At 44.8% G+C, this 21760-nt stretch overlaps 1 protein-coding gene and 1 long non-coding RNA gene across 6 annotated transcripts; one reads left to right on the plus strand and one right to left on the minus strand.

Moving 5' to 3' along the window:
• Positions 1-1440: 1440 nt before the first annotated feature.
• On the minus strand, positions 1441-21461 carry NPHS2 (NPHS2 stomatin family member, podocin). The gene is made up of 8 exons (XM_049634049.1): positions 21057-21461; positions 17469-17572; positions 13054-13126; positions 10882-10964; positions 7398-7601; positions 4409-4464; positions 2824-2902; positions 1441-1719 (listed from the first exon to the last, which is right to left on the minus strand). Exons 1-8 carry the CDS (start codon positions 21313-21315, stop codon positions 1441-1443), a joined length of 1137 nt encoding a protein of 378 aa, XP_049490006.1. The 5' UTR covers positions 21316-21461.
• Positions 1717-7519, plus strand: LOC125925202 (uncharacterized). Of its 5 annotated transcripts, XR_007458734.1 has the most exons (6): positions 1717-2181; positions 4439-4504; positions 5010-5138; positions 6282-6584; positions 7080-7169; positions 7431-7519. It is a non-coding gene; the product is annotated as an uncharacterized LOC125925202 (long non-coding RNA). The 5 variants fall into 5 exon arrangements; XR_007458730.1 differs by lacking the exon at positions 7431-7519 and having other exon boundaries at positions 7080-7372; XR_007458732.1 differs by lacking the exon at positions 7431-7519 and having other exon boundaries at positions 1717-2094; positions 7080-7372.
• Positions 21462-21760: the final 299 nt, after the last annotated feature.

Genomic DNA, 21760 nt, shown 5'->3' on the forward strand with positions numbered 1-21760 from the left:
GAGGGTTTGCCATATACCTCAGCACGTTTTCTTATTTACTTGGCTAATTCTTTTCTGTAGCCACATATTTCTAATTGTGTAAGACAAGCACACAGGAGAAGCTTACACTAATTGTGTAAGACGAGTTAGTGGACACTAAGACTTACAAGAATATATTCATATTTAAGATTATCTGTACTAGAAGAGAATACTTCAGAGCATGTATGGATCACATAATGTCATTGCTGTTTGAGAAATAAGCAAGCTGGTAAATTCTATACTGAGAATACATCAGCCCCATGTTTACAGAGATGCTTCTTCAGATTTGAAGCAACATCTATCAGGTAAATGCTTTTGTCCTTTTATTTCTCTATTTTATTTTTTTATTAAAAATTTTTTTAATGTTTGTTTATTTTTGAGAGAGAGAAACAGAGACAGAGAGTGAATGGGGGAGGGGCAGAGAGAGAGGGAGACACAGAATCCAAAGTAGGCTCCAGGCTCTGAGCTGTCAGCACAGAGCCCGATGCGGCCTGACGCGGGGCTCAAATTCATGAACTGTGAGATCATGACCTGAGATGAAGTTGGATGCTTAACCAACTGATCTATCCAGGCACCCCTATTCCTCTATTTTAAAGAGGTCTCCAGGGGTGCCTCGGTGGCTCAGTCAGGTAAGCATCTGACTCTTGGTTTCTGTTCAGGTCATGATCTCACGGTTCATGAGACTGAGCCCCATGATGGGCTCCGCACTGACAGCATGGAGCCTACTTGGGATTCTCTCTCTCCCTCTCTCTACCTCTCCCCACCCCCCACCATAAACTTTTTTTTTTTTTTTAAAGGAGACTCCATAAAAAGAAATCCTTTTAAATTCTTTAATTAGGTGTAAACTTAATATCCAGACCAAGTGTATCTTATTTTTTTTCTTTTACTCAGGAACATTCAAGTGTCACTATGGTGCAATTATCAAGGTTAGATGTGAATATAGGGTAGAACATACAAGGTTGAGTGTGGTCAGGGAGAAAATGACCAAGACGTGCCTGTGAGGAGTTCATAGTATGGTTGGAGAGAAGCCTGAATCTTAAGTACAAGATTACAGTAAAGTGTGATGAACACAATAATAGGGGCAGGTAGAAAGGGCTACGGAGCACATTTGACCTACATCTTCGGAAGTCAAAATTTAGCCCCGTACAGACGCAAAATTCTTTCCAAAGTCGAATGTTGGCTAAAGCTCTTTCCCATAATTACTCTGATTCAATGATCCATCTAAACCTGTTAGATGGTTTCTCTGTCATTACATCATCTCATTGTCTTCTCATGCAGATTCCTGAATTGTGACTGTGTGCATTCCAAGGGCATTCCATATGGCAACCAAAGAAAGGGCAGGAGGTGAGGACAGAGTGCCTCACTCAGGGATGTGGCTGTTATAAGTCAGGCCCCTTCCAGTCACATTACCCTTGGCTCTTCCTATAACATGGGAGAGTCTTTCTTTTTAGGATTTGGTGGCTCAACAGGTCTGGAAGGATTTGGTAAGGGGAGGCTTCCTTGAGCTCTGTTGCTGGGAGAAGACAGGAAATTTAGCAAGTCAAACGGCAAAGGCAAAACCACTGTGGAAGGTTTGTCTGTGGACAAGGACTGGAGCGTGTGGAGGTATCGCAGCTGAGCGGCAGCCGGAGTGCCCGCTAGGATCTCAGCTGCTGTTCTCAGGGACTCGGAGGCGGCCTTCTCCCCTTCCGCAGCGATCACCTAGAGAACAGATGTGCAGAGAAGCAAAGTGACTTTTCCTCCTCGTTCCTCCAAGGCTTTCCTCACTATTCAGGGTTCCTCAGCAAACATGGAGCATGGAGCACCTAGTAGGTGACGGGCACTGTCAGGCACAGAGCAGGCTGCCCTGTTTCTCAAGGATCTGGTCCAGGGGAGACAGGTGATACTACTGGTGTAATTTAGGGCAGAATCTGTCAAGGGCCCTGACAAGCAGAGTGAAGTGTTGAGGGAGTTGTTGTGTCTGCTGGGCCTTGAAAGATCAGTAGGATTTTGCCATATTGAGAAAAAGTTGGCCGGCATTCTAGGCAAGGTCGTGGAAGCCCGAAAGGGAGACTCCTAACTGGGGCAAAATGAACGGTAAGCATTTCAGAAGAAAAAGCACCCAGCTCACCATCCAAATGCCACCGTCCAATGGACAAAGAGGACGACCCAGAGATCGGGAAGGTACTCTGCCCAGAGGACCACTTCCTTCCCTCCCTCCTCCTCCTCTCCACACTCTGGGGTTTTCTCCTCTTCTGTGGTAGGGTTTTCTCCACGTGCTTTCTGTTCTTTAAGAGACGTCTGTCTCTCCTTCTGTCCTCATTTTCCTTTTCCTGACACCCGTCCCCCCACCCCCACCTCGGTCCTCGGGAGCTGCCGGCAGCCACATCCGTGCCACTCACTGGCGTGGCCGCGTGGAGGCTGCGAGCCGCGCAGCCTTCCCTCGGCTCTGGCATTGTGGGAACCGGGCCCTCATCACGGTCACCCCTGCACAGCTCGCACAGAGGTAGGGACACAGGTCTGGTGTCATTCACACAGAGGTGACGGGTGACTGGCATTCCCTAGGGAAAGGCGGCAGCACAAGAGAAGAGGGATGGAGGGTGGAGAGACGCCCTTAAGGAGAGGGAAGGCAAGACTCCAGAAGGAGGAGGTGGTCACTGTTACCAGTAGCTTCAGAGAGAGGGCGTAAGAGAGATGGTTTTAATAGAGTGGGGTGGGGGGCACAAGCCAGCGTCCTCCCAGCTCCTGCGCGGATGGGAGGTGAGGAAGCAAAGGGGACATGTTCTGCAGGAGCAGGCCTGGGGAGCGGGCGCGGCGCTGGCTCACCCGCGCTCTGGCCTGTCTCTGCGCTTCGGCTTCCATAGCCAGTGAGTGCTGGAGCCCGGCCGGCAGCCTCACATCCTTACTGGAAGAGAGAGACAGTGGGCACGTGGGTATGAAGCACTGCTTGCAGCAGCCGGGGCTTCCCACAGGCTGGCCACCTGCGCGGCAAATTCGGACCGCTCCACGGGGTGTGCTGTCCCTAGGCTCTGAGGTAGACAGTGGCGGGGGAGAGCATCTCAAAAGTCAGTGCCTCAAATGCAGACTGCTGTTGTCGCTGATGTTACCGTAGAGCCGTGGCTTTTTCTCGACAAGTAGAACACGTTTTTTGGTTGATGGGTTGTTACGACCTTTCCCACTTACAGTTTAGGCTAAATCCCAGCTCTTAAATTTGAATACTGAAAACAGTCTTGGGGCACCTGGGTGGCTCGGTCGGTTAAGTGTCTGACTCTTGATTTCGGCCCGGGTCATGATCTCATGGTTTGTGAGACTGAGCCCTACGTAGAGCTCTGTGCTGACAGCATGGAGCCTGCTTGGGACTCTCTCCCTCTCTGCCCCTCCTCCACTCACGTGCTCTCTCTCAAATAAATAAAAGATAAAAAGCACATAACCTTTAAGAAAAAACACGGCCTTCAAGGGCCATACTATTAAGAATAAGGGAACTCATCTAAGTTTATGAAGGAATTGATTTTGAAAAGAGTAGAACTGACCAGACAAGAGTAATACTTAATGTATTACATAAAAGATACAAAATTGTATCTGAAACTGAAATTGTATCTGATACAAATTGTATTTGAAACTATGAAAATCACACAGAAAACAATTTGGCAGTTCCAGGCAAAGTTAAACACAGAGTGACCGTACGGTCCAGTAATTGTATTCCTGGTTGTATCTGAAAACGTGTTTGCACAAAAACTTGCACCTGAGCGGTCACTGCAGTGTTGTTCATAATAGTCCTAAAGTGGAGACAACCCAAATGTCCGTGACCGAATGAGTAGATAAGCCAGATGTGGAGGATTATCTGACCATAAAAAGGAATGACGTGCTGATACCCGCTTCACCATGGAGGAACCTTAAAAACAATATGTTAAGTGAAAGAAGCCAAACGCAAAGGGCCATATAACACATGACTACCTTTGCATGAAATGTCCAGGACCGCCAAATAGAGAGGAGACCTGTGCTGTCAGGCTGAGGGGGTAAGTGAGCAGTGAGGGGTTCCTGCCTAATGGGTGTGGGCTTTCTCTTTGGGCTGATGAAAATATTCTGGAATTAGATGGTAGTGATGGTTACACCACTCTGTGAAAATAATAAAACTCTTGATTGTACTTTAAAACGGTTATAATGGTCCATTTTTATGTTATGTGAATTTTATCTCAAAAAAAATTTTTTTAATCCATGAAAGGAATTTGCCTAAATGTTACAGTGGTTCTGTTATGGCTATGAGTACTGGGTAACTTTTTCCTTTTTCCAAATTTATGCTAATGTGGCAATAATACTCAACTCACTGAAAATAATTTTTGAAATTATTAAAAAAAAACCCCAACACATTTCCTTTTATCATATTATCTTTCCTGGTTAATTTCCTACCCACATTTCTGTTCTCTCCACTTTGATTCCCCAGATACAGGTCACTGAATCCAAGGCCACCTGTGGAGGGAAGAGTTGAGATGTCAGTGAGAACCTCCAGGTGAGGGGAGCACCTCTACGCCCTCATGGCCCTTGTTCTGTACTGAGGAAGTACATTTCCTCTGAAAGGACTTTTGTGTTAGCATTGCCGTACCTTGCAAAGAGTTGCTTAACTTTGCACGGTGCCACTCAACAAATATTTGTGGAATTAAAGATGGTGTGGTAGGCTGAATAGTGGCTTCCAAAGACAACCGTGTCCTAATGCCCAGAGCCTGTGAATGTTACCCCAGAAGAGCCCTTGCAGATGGGATTAAGTTAGAGGATCTGAAAATGGGGAGAGTATCTTGGGTCTTCCCAGTGGGCCCCAAAATGCAGTCACAAGTGTCCTGTTAAGAGGAAAGCAGAGGGAGGTGTGACTACAGGAGAGGAGAAGGTGACGTGATTCTGGGGGCAGAGATTGGAGTGATGGGTTGTGAACACGGAGGAAGGGGCCGCAAGCCGGGGAAGGTGGGGGAGAGAGGGCTGAGAGAAGCTGGAAAATGCAAGGAAACGAATTCTCCCCTCAGAACTTCCAGAAGGAAGTGGCCCTGCTGACTGACACCTTGACTTTGGCCCCAGTGAAGCTGATCTGGCACTTCTGGCCTTCGGAAGTGTAACAGACTAGACCGGCATCATTTGAAGTCCCTGAGTTTGTGGTAATTTGTTACAGAAGCCGTGGGAAACCGATACAGATGGTGTAGTTGTTAAAATCTGTTTTAAGATGCATCTATTAGAGAAACCAGAGTCTACTGTCTCCCAAATGGCTGTCATTTAAATACAGGTGCCTCCTTCCCGCCAGTGGCACCCATTCCCCCCACTTCCCAGACCCACAAGGCAGGAGAAAGGCAACTGTGGGCTCTGGAAAGGAGGGGAGGGGACGGAGCTCCGCATGTGGACCCACACTTTTCCTTTTAAATGATTTCTGATGATTTCTTAGTGGCTACACAGTCAGCTAGCTTCGTGCATGGAGGGCCCTGAGGAGGCTGGCTAATCTGTGGGGGGAGGGTTGGGGTGATGAGAGGAAGGGATGTTGAAAAGAGGAGGTGGCGTCTTAAAGGACAAAGAGGGTTTTGCCTGTGGGGAGAAGGGAAGCAGCCCAAGAGGAGGCGTGCAAGTATGAAGTGTTGCATGCGGGCCAGGCGCCGAGTGCACGGGTTTAGCTGCCCAGGTGGAGTAGAGGGAGTAACAGTGGGGTCACTCATTCACTCATCCAAAGCACACTATCTGACTGCTGTGGGACAAGCCCGGTGACAGGTGCTGAGAACAGAGAGACGGATAAAATATGACCCCTGCCCTTATGGAGTCCATAATCCAGGAAGACAAATGTGTGAATACATAAAAATTCAGTGTAACAAAGGAAGCTTGTGTGTCCAGAGTCTGGACCCTTTCCTTTACCCTTTAGAGGGGAGGGATGAATAGGAAGAAAGGCTGAGGGGGACGAGGGGGAACACGCTGGAGTGGTTTTATTTTATTTTTTTTAAATGTTCATTTTTGAGAGAGAGAGAGAGAGAGAGTGTGAGTGATCGCGGATGAGGGGCATATAGAGGCAGAGAGAGAGAATCCCAAGCAGGCTCTATGATGTCAGCGTAGAGCCCGACGGGGGGACTCGATACCATGAACTGTGAGACCATGACCTGAGCCGAAATCAAGAGTGGACACTCAACTGATGGAGCCCCCCCGGCGCCCCCATGCTAGAGTGGTTTTGAAATCCCAGAGCAGCAACTACCTGTGTTCTTCTTATTCTAACTTTTTTCTTTTTTGGTTCTCTTGTTTTCTTAATTTTCGCCTTTTCCACCAAGATGCTAATCTCAGTTTTATGAGTAACAAGTTGGACAAATCACAGACACCTGGGTACTTCACCTTCTAAGATTAGTGACCGCTCAGGGCCCATCAGACGCAATCGTTACCAACGCCTTTGACCCTGAGGCTCTGCTGTTGGAGGTCCTCCGTTCGACTAGACAACGTTCGTACTCTCCTAACTCAATCATGGGCTCAAGGCCTCAATGACAGGGTCCCTCACTGGTCGTAACTGCCATGTGACTGGCCGGCTGCCCGGAATCCTGCTTTGTTTTCACTCTCAACACCTTTGCCAACTCGTCTCGGTAAGAATCAAAGATGTCCAGGGGCGCCTGGGTGGCGCAGTCGGTTGGGCGTCCGACTTCAGCCAGGTCACGATCTCGCGGTCTGTGAGTTCGAGCCCCGCGTCAGGCTCTGGGCTGATGGCTCGGAGCCTGGAGCCTGTTTCCGATTCTGTGTCTCCCTCTCTCTCTGCCCCTCCCCCATTCATGTTCTGTCTCTCTCTGTCCCAAAAATAAATAAAAAACGTTGAAAAAAAAAAATTAAAAAAAAAAAAAAAAGAATCAAAGATGTCCAGCCTGGCCGCGGGCGTGTTTGCTGAGCGTGCTGTGCTGTCTGCGGGCTGGATGGGGCTGCTTGTGAGGTGGTTCTTGCTCCCCAGTTCCTGCACTAATCCCCAATCAATTAAATGCAGATGACTGGTCAGGAGATTAACCACTAAGGGTCTGTGACATCTTACCTCTTTGGATCTGAAAGTCTTATTTGAACTTAATATTTAACTTTGCTGTTTTCCCAACTAGGCCGTAAGCTCCCAGGAACCATTCCTGATCATCTCTGTATAACCACCACCCTGTCCTGTCCAGCCCCGCCATGCCTGTCAGCTCTTCGCAGTGAGTCCAAAGCCACTGGGGCAGGGTTAAGAGCAGAACCTATGGCAGCGACTGACTAGTCATCACCAGATTGACTCAGGGTCAAATTTGGCGGCCTCTTCCTTAGCGGTCAGCTTAGCAGTGAAGGTCTGGCACATGCTTCCATAGCACGTGCTTCAATAAGTGGCTAACGAAGAAATGAATAAAAGAGCTATTTCAACATACTTGATGTTAAATTTATCTAAGTACCTTTATATCTTGGGCAATGCTCTTCCTCTCTAGAAGAATCTCAGTGAGGGAGCGATGTGCTAGGAGACGCTTCATGGTGGTTTGCACAAGAAACTGGACAGCTTTGGACACGTGAGCAAGACTGCTCAGGAGAAGAGAGGCATTTTCCATTCGGTAGTAGCAGATGGCATCTATCTCCATTATAAACATGTCTTTGGTCACAACCTGGGCAGAAAAAAGAGTTTGGATAACAGGCCTTATGTTAGGGCTCCTTTCCCAGGTGGGGATAGAGAAGCTAAATGTGTTCAAAGGAAAGCTTCTCAGTAAGATTATAGCAAGAAAAAAAAAAGTCATTGGCCCACGCTTTATTCAAAATAGATGTGTTTTTGAAGATTACAGAGTTTTTTGTTTTTTTTTTTTTAATTTTTTTTTTTTCAACGTTTTTATTTATTTTTGGGACAGAGAGAGACAGAGCATGAACGGGGGAGGGGCAGAGAGAGAGGGAGACACAGAATCGGAAACAGGCTCCAGGCTCCGAGCCATCAGCCCAGAGCCTGACGCGGGGCTCGAACTCACAGACCGCGAGATCGCGACCTGGCTGAAGTCGGACGCTCAACCGACTGCGCCACCCAGGCTCCCCGAAGATTACAGAGTTTTTATTAAATACAATAAAGAACTCACAATTTAAAGGAATCCTGTTGTAAATGGCTTTGTAAAAATATCAGGAATACTTTTCTTAGGCGAAAACATCCAGTTAATTGTATACCAGACCTTTTTAACCTGAGGCCGAAAGAACCCTGATGCTGAAAGAGAAGCACGTTCTGGGAAACGAGCACTCAGATGAGTTGCTTGCTGGGAGTACGAACGCTAGAGGGCAGACTTGCGACGCACACCAAGAGCCCTAAACGCTGCACATTCTCAACATTTCCGTCTTAGACGCTTACCACAAGGACATATTTTAAGGATTTAGCTGCAAAGATGTCATTCACAGAGTTGCTTATTATCATAAAAAATTAGAACTAAATAGTCACCATAGGGAATTGGGAATTGTGTTGCATCCATATGCTATGTGTCCACTGAACACAAAGGAGTGGAAACATAGCTAATATATGCAAACGTGATCACAACAGTGTTGAGTGAAAAAGGCATGTTATGAAGCAGTATGGTATGTATACCTGTCTGTAAATATAACAACACACATAGAAAAATCTGAAAAGGTACACTCAAAAATAACAATACCTATAGGTATATATAGGATGGGGCACCTGAGTGGCTTAGTTGGTTAAGCGTCCAACTCTTGATTTCGGCTCAGGTCATAACTGGGTTCATGGGATCCAGCCCCACATCAGACTCTGTGCTGACAGTGCAGAGCCTGCTTGGGATTTTCTCTCTCTCTCAAAATAAATGGATAAACATTAGAAAAAAGAATTTAGATATGTGTAGGATATAAATATAAATATGTATATATATATATACATATATATACCATGTATGTGTATATATATGATATATATAGGATTAGGGGTAAGTTTTATTTCTTCCCTTTTTACCTTTAATTATCCAAATATAAGCCTCTTAAAAATTTATGTATTATTTGTATTTACCAAAAGATGGAATGAGAAAGAACTTCAAATGGAAAGTGGGAGACAATTTAGGAAAAGTTCACAAATCTAAATTACTAATACAAAAATCTGGATATTTACTTTTAGTTTTTAATTGTGGCAAAATACATGTAACATCCAATTTACCATTTTAACTTTTTTTTTTTTTTTTTTTTTTTTTTTTAGGGAGAGAGAGTGTGAGCTGGGGAGAGGGGTAGAGGGGAGACAGAGAGACAGAGAGTGAGGAAGAGATTCTCAAGCAGGCTCCATACCCAGCATGGAACCCAATGCAGGGCTCAATCCCATGACCCCAGGGTCATGACCCGAGCTGAAATCAACAAATGCCCAACCGACTGAGCCACCCAGGTGCCCCCCTCTCTTTTAACCATTTTTAAGCATACAATTCAGTAGTAGTATGTTATACAAGTCACATTGTGGTACAACCAGTCTCCAGAACTCTCTTTTATCTTGCAGAAGTGAAATCCATTAAACAACTCCCCACTCCTTTCCCCCAACCTCTTCAACCACCATTCTACCTTCTGTCTCTATGAATCTGACTACTCTAGGTACCTCATATAAATGTAATCCTAAGAATATTTGTCTTTTTGGGATGGCTTAATTCACTTAGCTCAATGATCTGAAGGTTCATCCATGATGTAGCATATGTCAGAATTTCCTTCCTTTTAAAGGCTGTATAATATTCCATTGTATGTACCACATTTTGTTTTCCAGTCAGTCATCAGTGGACACTAGGATTATTTTCATCTTTGGCTATTGCGAATAATGTTGCCATGAACATAGGGATGCAAATATGTCTTCAAGACCTCGCTTTCAATTCTTTGGGGTATGTACCCAGAAGTGGAATTGCTGGATCAAATGGTTAATTCTATTTTTGATTTTTTGAGGAATTGTTTTCTATAGCAGCTGCACCATTTTACTTTCCCACAAACAGTGCACAACACAATTTCTCTACATCTTTGCTAACCCTTGTTATTTTGTTGCTGCTGTTACTGTTTGTTTTTATAGTAGTGATTCCAACAGGTGTGAGGTGGTATCTCATTGTGGTTTTGATTTGCCTTTCTCTAATGATTAGTCTGTTGAGCATGTGTTCATGTGTTTGTTGTCCATTTGTGTATCTTCTTTGGAGAAATATCTGTTCAAGTCTGTATTAGTTAGGGCTCTCCAGAGAAATAGAATCATTAAATCATTAGGGTGTGTGTGTGTGTGTGTGAGAGAGAGTGAGAGAGAGAGAGAGAGAGAGAGAGAGAGAGAGAGAGAAACAGTAATTGGCTTACACAATTGTAGAGGCTGATTAGTCCAAAATCTTCAGGGCAGGCCAACAGGCTGAAGACCCAAGGAAGAGTGACATTCCAGCTCGAGGCTGAGAGCAGTCTGCTGGCAGAATTCCCTCCTCCCAATGGGAGGTTAGTCTTATGGCCTTCAACTCATTGGATGAGGCCCATCTACATTATGGAAGGTAATCTACTCAAAATCTACTGATTTAAATATTAGCCTTATCTAAAAAATACCTTCACAACAATACTCAGATATGTTTGACCAAGTTTGGGTGCCATAGCTTAGCTAAGCCAACACGTAAAATTAACCATCACAAAGTCCTTTGCCCATTTTTAATTGAGTTGTTTGCTTTCTTGTTGAGTTATAAGATTTCTTTATATATTCTGAATATTATCAGGTATATTATTTGCAAATATTTTCTTCCATTCCATAGATTACCTGTTCATTCTTTTGATCATGTCCTTTGAAACACAGAAGTTCTTAATTTGATATAGTCCATATCTTTCCTTTTCTACTTTTGAGCTTAAATATTATTTTGCCTTGGATCAGACCTGGTAGCTCAGCCATATGAAATGTAGAAAGAAAGCAAAATCCGTCATTTGGCTTACCTCATGAAAGGGTATCTCCAAGGTTTGGAGACGAAGGTCGACCTTGTGGTAGGTATCCAGGCAGGGCAGAAAGAAGAAAAGGCCTAGAAGAGGGGGCAGGGAAATTAACAGGTGAATCGTCAGTAGGGAGACTGCTTGGGGTTCACCTCTTTGGTGTCAGGTTGCATATTGCATTGTTTTTCTTAGCCTCCAAATACACACAGATCATTGGGCAATCCCACCTCCACCCCTATAATGTGTTTGTGGTTGCTAAGGTGACCATATAAATTTTTTTGTTCAATCTAGGACACTTCTGAGGATGAAAGGAGAGCACTGTTACAATGTACTCCAGGAAACTGGCATTAACAGGGATTAACCCCAGCAAAATGGGCTGTATGGTTACCTCGGTCATGGTGCTGACCCCTCCAGATCTTGAGTAACATGTCTGTCCTCTTCCCTAGATTTGAACTCCCTAGCAAGAGTGTCTTATGCACTATTACTAGCTTTAGTGCCTGATGTAGTGACTTTTAGGTGCTCTGTAAAATTATTTTTGAATGCATGCACGTACCAAGATGACAAACTTTAGAGCCAGCAAACTCCCTGTGGTACTTCTTAAAATGTGAGCCCCCGAGGTAGCACAATAGCAATATCATGATACCAGCCATTGAGTTGGCTCATTATTCCTTATGTACTTAATGTAATGTACAGGGTTAATGGGCCATAAATAGTTTTAGATTGATTTATCGAGATTTTCTGAGAGCCAGTGGGCAATGTGGGCTCCAGCAATCGCCAAAGCCTTACTGGAGCCAGCAGCACCTCACAGAGCCCAGGACCTCTCTGAGGAGCAGCCCAGCTACTGGCCCTTTCTAGCCCCAATAAAGAAGGAGGCCGACAATTAGAACCAGAACAAGATGGTCGCTGTCCTAGGCTACAGGGTCTGGTTCTACTTTTATGTAGACCCATCTGCTTGTCCTGAATCGTCAAACTCTGATTTGTGTCCTCTAGTCTAGTCTCTCTTCTCTGCTGTTTCTGTTTTCCTGGCTTAGCACTTGGACCCTTTCCAATATATGCACAGTGGGACTTTGTTCCTTCCTATGACTTCCTGGCTGGCTTGGATCTCTAAACCCCAATGACTAGACTTTATAGACTAACCATGCTTCTATCTGTGTACCATAATCAGCTCAGACCTCTGGAGAGCAACTCTACTAAACTGTAAGGTCCTAGAGATCAGAAACCATGTCTCATTTATCCACCTTCATCTCCCTGGTAGTTTTTTTTTTTTTTTTTTTTTAATGTTTATTTATTTTTGAGAGAGAGAGAGAGAGAGAGAGAGAGAGGAAATGAATGAGTCGGGGAGGGGCAGAGAGAGAGGGAGACACAGAATCTGAAGCAGGATCCAGGCTCTGAGCTGTCAGCACAGAGCCTGATGCAGGCTCAAACTCACGGAACAGTGAGATCATGACCTGAGCCAAAGTCTGCCGCTTAACCAACTGAGCCACCCAGGTGCCCCCATCTCCCTGGTAGTTATATAGTATCTAAAACACAGGAGGTGCTCAGTCTATGTTTTCTAAGTTCCATGAACCAAAGGCCAATTTTCCACTTGGATGCTAGACTTTGCCTATCTCCCATGGTTTGGTCTGACCCCTAGATTCTGAACTAGCTCAGCTTTGCTCTGAGAATTGACAGCACTCTAACCAAATACACGTTCTGCTCAAACCAGTGCCCAGCCATGGGCCCTAAGCCTACTAGCTACTCCAGCCAGCCTGGCCCTGGCATTTGACTTTCTGCACCCATCCTCTCTCTTGGTCACTGTGACCTGGTGGTAATGCTCTCTGACTAATCTTTCATAACCTGTGCTACAAATAACAGAGGGGTGCCTGGGTGGCTCAGTCGGCTAAGCATCCAGCTCCTAGTTTTGGTTCAGGTCATGATCTTACGGCTCTTGAGTTTGAGCCCCACGTTGGGCTCTGTGCTGATGGCACAGAGCCTGCTTGGATTCTCTCTTTCTTCCTCACTGCCCCTCACCTGCTCTCTCTCTCTCTCTCAAAATAAATAAACTTAAAAACTTTAAAAAGATTAGAAAATGCAAATACCATGGATCAAGTTATTTCATATAATCTGGGGTCCATATGACAAATATGCATGGATTGAAGAAATTGGCAAGTCTATGGGGGATAAAAATGTGTTTCGTACCAGGGCCTTTGGCTCTTCCAGGAAGTAGATGTCCCAGTCGGAATATTATTACTCTCTCATACTCCTGTACAACCTAAAGGGAAAGATTATACTTTTGAAACATTCCAAGAAAGAAAAATAAAGTCTTCAAAAGGCCTTGGCAAGAGAGTGGTCCTAAATATCAGAAAACTTTAGTTCTGAGAACCAAGAAGAAATTTCTATTAATATTTACATTTCCAAAATCTACACTTAGCAAGTGTAGAATTTCAGAAACATGTTATTTTTTTGAACCCATGAACAGAATTTTGTTTAAAGAGTCATGATTATTTAAAAAAATACTTCTACTATGTCCAACATATCTAAGTCAAGAAAATCACAGCATGTTTTATCTTGTATTTTCCTGGGACTTCTGCATTATTAGCTTTTATACGTATCATGCATTAGCTATTTAATAGAGAGGGTATATTTTAATACCACTTGTGATATTTTGTTTCAAACTGCAATTTTTCTGAGGTTGCTTCGAAGTCATTCAATTGGCTTTTAATTTGTCTATTCTCATTGGTGATGTATCTAGAAAAATTAAGTGCACCCTGAAAATGTGTAGTTATTTTGTAAATGGCAAAAGGGGAGACTCTCTGTGTAGAAATGTCTGTATTAGAAGAGAGACAGGAAAGTTAATGAACACTACTTCAAAAATAAACTTCATTTTCTGGCCCAGTATCAAGATTTGGGTCCTAATGCTTGCTTATCATTAGCTTACATGGTCTGTTGTTTTGTATATATGCCCCCACCTGTGAACTGTTGAATGAACAAACGATCATTTGTGACTGAGCCATATCTATTTTCGTTCTTCATTCTCTTTCCGCTTTAGAAAGCTCCACTGAGGGGTGCTGGGTGGCTCATTCTGTTAAGCGTTCAACTCTTGGTTTCAGCTCAGGTCATGATCTCAGAGTTCATGAGTTCAAGCCCCACGTCAGGTTCTGTGCTGGCAGCGCAGAGCCTCCGTGGGATTCTCTCTCACTCTCTCTCTGTTCCTCTCAAAACAAAATAGTCAATTATTAAAATGTAACAAAGAGACCAAAAGTAACACATGTTGAAGTGTTCTTCTTAGGGTAACAGGCTCCACTTCCCCACTATAAGTCCCTTGGGGTCAAGAACCATGTCTTGTTGATCCTGCTGAGTCTTATAGCTCCTGTGCCTGAACGCTGCCTTGCTTGGTGAAACAACGAATGAGAATGAATGTCTAGATTTGGTTTCCAGAGCAGGCCCCAGGCGCCCACAATTTCTTAGCTCTCTAGCATTACTTATTTCTTTTCTGCTTTTATTGGAAGAAACAAATTCTTCCTAGAGACGAAGAGGAGTCTCACTCCTTCAAGACCTTGCTCAAATGTAATACCTCATTCTGCTTCAGTATGCTCTTCTTAATTGGCTTTTAGGGTTTACCATCTTAAGTGGCCGGACCTGAGAGCCTTCACCACAATGCGTGGCTGAGTTAGTGTTGGACTCTATGGCAGCCATACAGGTGCTCAGATCCCCCTTAAAAAGAACCTGCTACCCACTATCTGCTGTCTATAGAAGACACATTTTGGATTAAACGTTACACGTAGATGGAAAGCAAAAGGATAGGAAAGACATACCACACAAACAGCAACCAAAAGAAAGCAGAAGCAGCTATACTGATACCAGACAAAATGGAATTTAAAACAAACACACAAAAATGTTATAGGTGATAAAGAAGGACACTACATAACAATAAAAGGGTTGATGCATTAGGAAAGTATAACAATGATAAACATGTATGCACCTAAAAACAGAGATCTAAAATATAAGAAGCAAACACCAAGAGAACTGAAAACAGAAATAGACAATTCAAGCAACCCTAATAGTTGGAGATTTTAATATTCCACTTCCCTTTTTTTTAAGTTTATTAATTTATTTTGAGAGAGAGAGACAGAAAGAGTGTGAGCAAGTAGAGGAGGGGCACAGAAAGAGAGGGAGAGTGAGAGAATCCCAATCAGGCTCTGCACTGACAGTGCAGAGCCTGATATGGGGCTCGAACTCATGAACCGTGAGATCATGACTGTAACCGAAGTCGGACACTTAACCAAATGAGCCACCGAGGCACCCCTTTAACATTCCACTTTCAATCATGGACAGAACAACTAGACAGAAGACAAAAAAGGAAACGAGACTTGAACAACACGATACACAAATTAGACCTAACAGATGCTGACACACAACTCCACCCAACAACAGCGAAGTATGCTTTCTTCTCAAGAATGCAGGAAATCTCTCGAGGATAGACTAAATGCTAGCCATAAAATAAACCTCGATAAATTTAAAACTACTGAAATTACACACAAAGTATATTATCTGACTACAAAGGAATGAAGTTAGACATCATTAACAAGGAAATTTGGGGAATTTGCAAATATATAGAAGCTGAACAACACACTCTAAAATAACTAATGGATCAAAGAAGAACTCAAAAGAGAAATTAGAAAATATTTTGACTGAGTGAAAACAATAACACAAGATACCAAAACATATGGGATGCAGCTAAAGCAGCGCTGAGAGGAAAATTTACAGCTGTAGATGCCTATAATAAAAAAGAAGAAATATCTCAAAATAAAACCCTAATTGTCTACCTTAAGACACTGGAAATAGAAGAGCAAACTAAACCTAAAAAAAGCACAAAGAAGAAAATAACGAAGATTAGAGTGGAAATAAATGCAATTGAAATTAGAAAACCAATAGAGAAAATCAACTAAGCCAAAAGTTGGTTCTTCGAAAAGATCAACAAAATTGTCAAATATTTAGCTAACCTGACCAAGAAAAAAAAAGAAGACTCAAATTTCCAAAAACAGGAATGAAAAGGAATGACAGGAACATCACTTCGGTCCTTATAGGGGGAAAAAAAAAGATTATAAAAGAAAATACTATGAACAACTATATGCCCCAAATTAGATAATTGAGGTGAAATGGACAAATTCCTATATAGACACAGTGACCAAAACTGACTTGAGAAAAAAGAAACCTGAAAAGACCTAGAAGTAAATAACTGAATTAGTAGTTTTAAAATTTCTCATAGAGAAAAGTCCAGGACCAGAGGCTTCACTGGTAAATTGTGTCATCCATTTGACAAGGAAGTAATATCAGTTCTTCACAGATTCTCCCCAAAAACAGAAGAGGAGGAAAATATGTCCAACTCATTCTCTGAGGCCAGTGTTGTCCTGGTCCCAAAACAAGAGTGAGACATCACAGGAAAAGAAAACTGCAGACCAGTATCTCCTATGAACATAGATGTGAAATCCTCAACAAACTGCCAGCAGCCTGAATCCAGAAACCGGTGAAAAGGATTTTACACAACAACCAAGTGGGATTTATGTTAGGAATACGCAGTTGATATAACATTCAAAATTCAGTGAATGTAATACACCGTATCAATGGAATAAAGGGCAAATACCACGTGATCATCTCAATGGGTGCAGAAAAGGTGTGGGACAATATTCAACACCCTTTCCTGAAGAGAGAGGAGGCGGAAGAGAAGGAGGAAGAGAAGGTCTTAACGTGAGGAGTATAATCAGCAATGGCCCCAGCAGCACGTGTAGCATTCCAGCCAAGGACATGCTCTTCCCCAGCAGCTCCAGACACTGGTAACAATGGCAAGGGTCTTAGGGCCTGGCTGTTTCTGCCCATCATGAAGCAAACTTAGCTCTGGAGTTCCCTTTCAGGCCAACACTACCTTGGGGCCGTGCCACAGTCTGAGGCTCTTTCTGTCCAATCCTCCCTTCACTTCTTACAGCACAGGTATCAGAACCGCATCCATTGTCTGAAGGCTTTCTTTGCCTACTCTTATTCTCTCTCCCCTTAGTCTTTCATAGAAAATGCCTCCCAATAAACCCCTTGCACTTATGTTCCTGTCTTGGCACGTGCTTCCTGAATAGACATGGTCTTTGGTCTTCATTTACTTTGAGGACAGGCACGTGGGCCAAAGAGAATCATCGTTCATAGTACAGAAGCTGCCTGAGAAGTTTCCTGGAAGTGCCAGAAGTGGACATCATGATCTATTCTGGGTTGATCTTTGTGTCGCAGAGTGCAGATGACCTAGACAGAGCCCCTGACCTGAGGGCTCTCAGTCTAACGGGAGAGACTGGGTGCCAACAAAGATTATACACGTGATAAGTGCTAGAATGGATGTGAAAGCAGAGAGACACGAGAGCACCGGGAAGGAAATGACAGTCTTGGGGAGTCCGGGAAGGCTTCGCAGTTACATTTGAGCAAGGTCTGAAAGGAGTAAGAGCTCTCCTGGCAGACAAGTGGGCGGAAGGCCATTCCATGCAGAGCAGATGGCACATACCAAACCGCAGAAACGTGGACGTGTGGTCAGTGAGAGGCACCGGGAGATTACGTATTGGGTCCTCACGGAATCTCACCTTTATGCAGAACCAGATAGAAAAAGGGAAGGTCACAATGACGAAGAGCAGGGATGTGAGGACGAGAAGCCATTCACAGGCCCCTAAACCTGAAGACTTGGTACCTAAAAAAAAGTCAGGGAATAATTATATTAGAACTTTACCATACTCACTGACTAGCACTTGTTGGTCAGTCCTTGGTATTAGGGGCAGGGCAGACTTTGCTGGAAATTTAGAGTGAGGTGGATGTCAGTGGTCAGTTCCCATGATAGGGCGTGTCTGTGAAGGGCTATGCGGGCCTGTGGAAGGTGGAGAAGATTCCTGGAAAGGGGCGGGGGGTGCCTCAAATAAGTACAGAATCTGGGCGGAAGGTCTGGGTTCGAGTTCTGGCTCCACCATTTTCTGTCAAATGACCTTAAGCAAGGCACGTGATCTTTCTGAACCTGATTTCTCATCTATGCAATGGGGAGGCTAACTATGCTATATCTGTTATATAGACATAACACTATCTCATAAAATCTCATACCAACACTCTCATGAGACATTTTTCATAGTATCGATGTATGAAATGGCATAGATGTACAAAAAGTACTGAAGTGTGCTTCTCGTGTACCACGTGTTGAATCCGAGGAGACCGGACCTCTGGTCCAGTGCAAAGGCTCATCTTCCCTGAGCTTACTTCCCCCTCCACTCCTGCCCCAAATGTCCGGATTCCTCCATTGGAGTCCCTTCTTTGGATCAGGGTGTGGATCTCCAGACAGTCGTTACCAAAGTAATGATGAACTGGACTGCAGAACATCCGGGTTACTTGGGTGATAAAGGAAAATGTATGAGGGAAAGTTAATCTCAAGAACACAAGCTTCTTGGGGCCTTGTCTTGGTTACATTGTATCCTCAGGGCCTACAATAGTGTCTGACACAACATAGGTGCTCCATAAATATTTGTTGAATCATAAGACTGAAGAAGTGGAGAGTGAAAATTAGTTAAATGTAATAGTTATGGAAATCTCAAGAATTTTAATCTCCAAGGTACCGTGACACTGGCCGAAGGGATATGATTTGTGAGTTTAAAAACCTCGTAGAGGACTAGAAGGTGACTAATCATTAGGAAGGGTGAAAAGTCTATTTTTGAGGGATGGAAAAAAGAGGACAATGAATCGGTAGGCTTGAATATTTGATTTCCACGTCTGTAAAATAGTTGGAAAGGTCATCACCAAATTGATCACTTGAAGAAAACAGATGCAAATCTATACTAGCACAAAACTAGTGTCGGCACTAAATGCTATAGTACATAGTTCCCCAGGTCTGTCCCATGGAACACTAATCCCACAGGGTGCCCCACAAACCAAGAGTTCCCTGGCTAAACAGTTTAGGAAATACTGTGTACTGTATCCCAGTGTTCACCTGCATACTGAAGCTACGAGTGTCCCTGCAGTAAAGAAGCATTCTTAGCTTTGTTGAACCTAGGATTTCCCAAACATTTGGCCAGGCAAGTTTTCTCCAAGGAAATTCATGTTCTATAAAATTTATTTCCTTTGCAATCTATTTTGGGAAATGCTACTCTAGCAACATCATATTAGTTTCTACAGCATTCTTTCTTAGGGGCAGTAAGGGTGTTATCGCCATGTTTAATTAGTTTATAAATATATTTCATTTGCCAGTGGTAACCGTGCAAGTAAAAATAAATAAAAGTACATACAGGCAAAATAACATCTTAGAAGGGAAGGAAGGCCTCAAAACGCCTTCCTACAGTAGTTAGGGATGTGAACAGAAAACTAACAGTTACATTCCAAATCTAGCTTATAGCTTTACTCACAAAATATCATTCTGTTGGAATGAGTTCCTTGTATACTCAATTTGGTTTAAGTGAATGGTGAAATATTAAATGTTAAGGCAGAAGGAGCCTTAGATATGACATAATCTAAGAATCTCCAACATTTCGGTAAGGTGAAGCTCTACTCACGTCCGAAGCAGCCTGGCCATGGGAGTGTGGTTCTAGGTGAGAAGGGGATGTTGTTTCTCTTGCTCCCTGTCCCCTGGAAGCCACAGAAAGTTCAGACAAGGGCTCAGCAAGGCCGACTCACCTTCAGTGAGACTTCTCATCTATTGCTTGGAGTCTTGGGCTCCAGTCATTTAATAGCTGGAGAAACTGAGTGAAGCCCACGAAGGCGACGTTACTTGCCTGAGGCCACATAGCCGGTTGGTGGCAGTGCCGGGACCACGACCACAAAGCAGGAGTGGTACCACGCAAGGATGGGCTTTTCAGTCAGACCACCTTACTCTGGAATTCTGGCTCCTCCACTTCCCAGCTGTAGGTTTTTGGCAAGTTATTTAATTTCTCACCATGCTTCCTCATCAGTGATATGGGAATGATAATACTCAGTAAAATACCCAGTGTGTGCCTGACACAGAGTTAAAACTCCATACGGGGCAGGGGGCGGGGGCTTTCTCCCTTGCCTATCCTGCCAATATGGTCTGAGGCATAATACTTACCTCTAACCTCATCCATACTGTGGCATTGACCCAACAGACCTTTAATGACCAGAAGTTTCTGACTGATGAAAGGGCTCAGTTGGGCAAAACAGCATTAACACGGTCCGTATAAACTGGATCCCAGGAATCTTTCATAAATCATAGCTTTCAACGTTCCAGCATACACTGTTTTGCTGGTAACCAGGAAATTATGTTAAAATTTCATTGCCAGCAGGAAGCAATACAACACACTATTCCTTATTTACTATCCTCTAGACCGTTGTCATTCTACACTGAAGGTGTAATGATTTTTTTCTCTTCCATTCATTATGAAAAGGACTGGAAGCAGATATATTTGTTCCTAAGAGTGGCTTCACCCCCAGAAGCCAAAAATATCTATTTCCCTATGATTCCCTCCTTCAGTCTAACTTTCCTCTCTCTTGCAAGGAATCTGTGCAAATTTGGTATATTCTCTGCTCCAAGCTTTGTGCAAAGTGCTTTGGATGGCATATCTCCTTGTACCCTCACCTCTTTCCTCCAAGGTACCTATTGTTGTTGTCCCTGGTGCTTAGGTGGTTAAGGCCCTGCCTCTGATCACATGGCTAGTTAGCTGAGTTGGAATCCAGGTCTGACTCTTCTCTCCTTGGCTCTGCTGTCAAATGATCATCCCAAAGAAAGTTTAAAATACTTTTAGGTAAGACTGGGGATGAGGAGAGAATAATAAGCTACATAGTCGGGTAGAACCACCAACTCAAGAATGTCTTCACTTAAATTAGGTGCCCATATACTCATTAGCCACGAAAACCAGCTGCACATTCCTTTGCCATGTTCACTGGTGCCCAACCTGGACCACACTCCCCTCCGCTTCCCATCCATGGCTGGCCTCTAAGACCAACGGTATTCAGTTGATGTTATTTGTATTTCTTATGTATTTTGGTCCCCACCACTTGGTGGAGGGTTGGTGGGTCCTAACCAATTTAGGCCTTTCATTCCCTGGGAATCTGAGCAGGACCCGGAGGTTGCTCTGGCGTCGGTGGCTCTCGGTGCCATGACTCGTTCCACTTGATGTGACATCCCGTGGTACCACCTGGAGAGACACCCCCCCACCTCCCCGCCCATATCCCCCGTCCTCCCCTACCTTCCTCGGGCCGCTCGCTCTCCAGCAGCGCCGCCACCTCGGTGCCCTCCTCACCGGAGCCGCGGACCTCATCCACGTCCACCACGGTGGCTGCGGGCGCTGGGGGCTCCCCCCGGCTCCCCGCCCGCTCCCGCCCGGCGTCCCGGCGCCCACGGCCACCGCCGCCCCTCTCGGTCTTCGCCCTCCTGTTCTCCCTGTGGGGGGATCCGGCGCCTCTCCCGCGGGCCTCTCTGGAGGAGCTCCGAGCCCTCCTCTCCATCGTCGGAAGCTGGCCCGGAATCGCGGTCCCTGCAGAGTGGCGCGCCGGCGGGACCAGGGACCATCTTGACCGTGGGCGGGCCCGGGCGGTGCGCGGGGCGGGGCTCTGCTCGCCCGGAGGCGGGACGGCGATTCCCCGAGGCACGCCCGCCCGCCCGCCCAGCCCGGCGACTCGCGCGACCTTGGCCACGAGGCGTTTGTGAGAAGCCCGCGTGCCGCTTGGTGTGGCATCAACATGCGTTTCTACGGACGACGATTTGAGCTGTAAAGCAGGTTCGGTTGCCTGACCCACCGCGGAGGCTCGCAGATCGCCGCTCTGCGCGGCCTCTGCGCGGCCTAGGAACTAGGGACGTGGTCCTCGAGGGGGCGCTAGACAGCTTAAGGGAACAGAATATAGGTCGTCGAATTAGGGTAACCCTAAGGTAAAATGAGAAACTTCTCCCAAG

Source organism: Panthera uncia, chromosome F1, assembly GCF_023721935.1.
Source record: "Panthera uncia isolate 11264 chromosome F1, Puncia_PCG_1.0, whole genome shotgun sequence".
Classification (NCBI taxonomy): domain Eukaryota; kingdom Metazoa; phylum Chordata; class Mammalia; order Carnivora; family Felidae; genus Panthera; species Panthera uncia.

Excerpts from the sequence above, each read along its gene's own strand:
- NPHS2 (XM_049634049.1), bottom strand. The coding sequence starts at position 21,315 with ATGGAGAGGAGGGCTCGGAGCTCCTCCAGAGAGGCCCGCGGGAGAGGC. Across the intron at positions 10,965-13,053 it reads TGGAAGAGCCAAAGGCCCTG|GCCTTTTCTTCTTTCTGCCC; the intron begins GTACGAAACACA and ends CCCCTCTTCTAG. Across the intron at positions 1,720-2,823 it reads AGAGACAGGCCAGAGCGCGG|GTGATCGCTGCGGAAGGGGA; the intron begins GTGAGCCAGCGC and ends TCTGTTCTCTAG.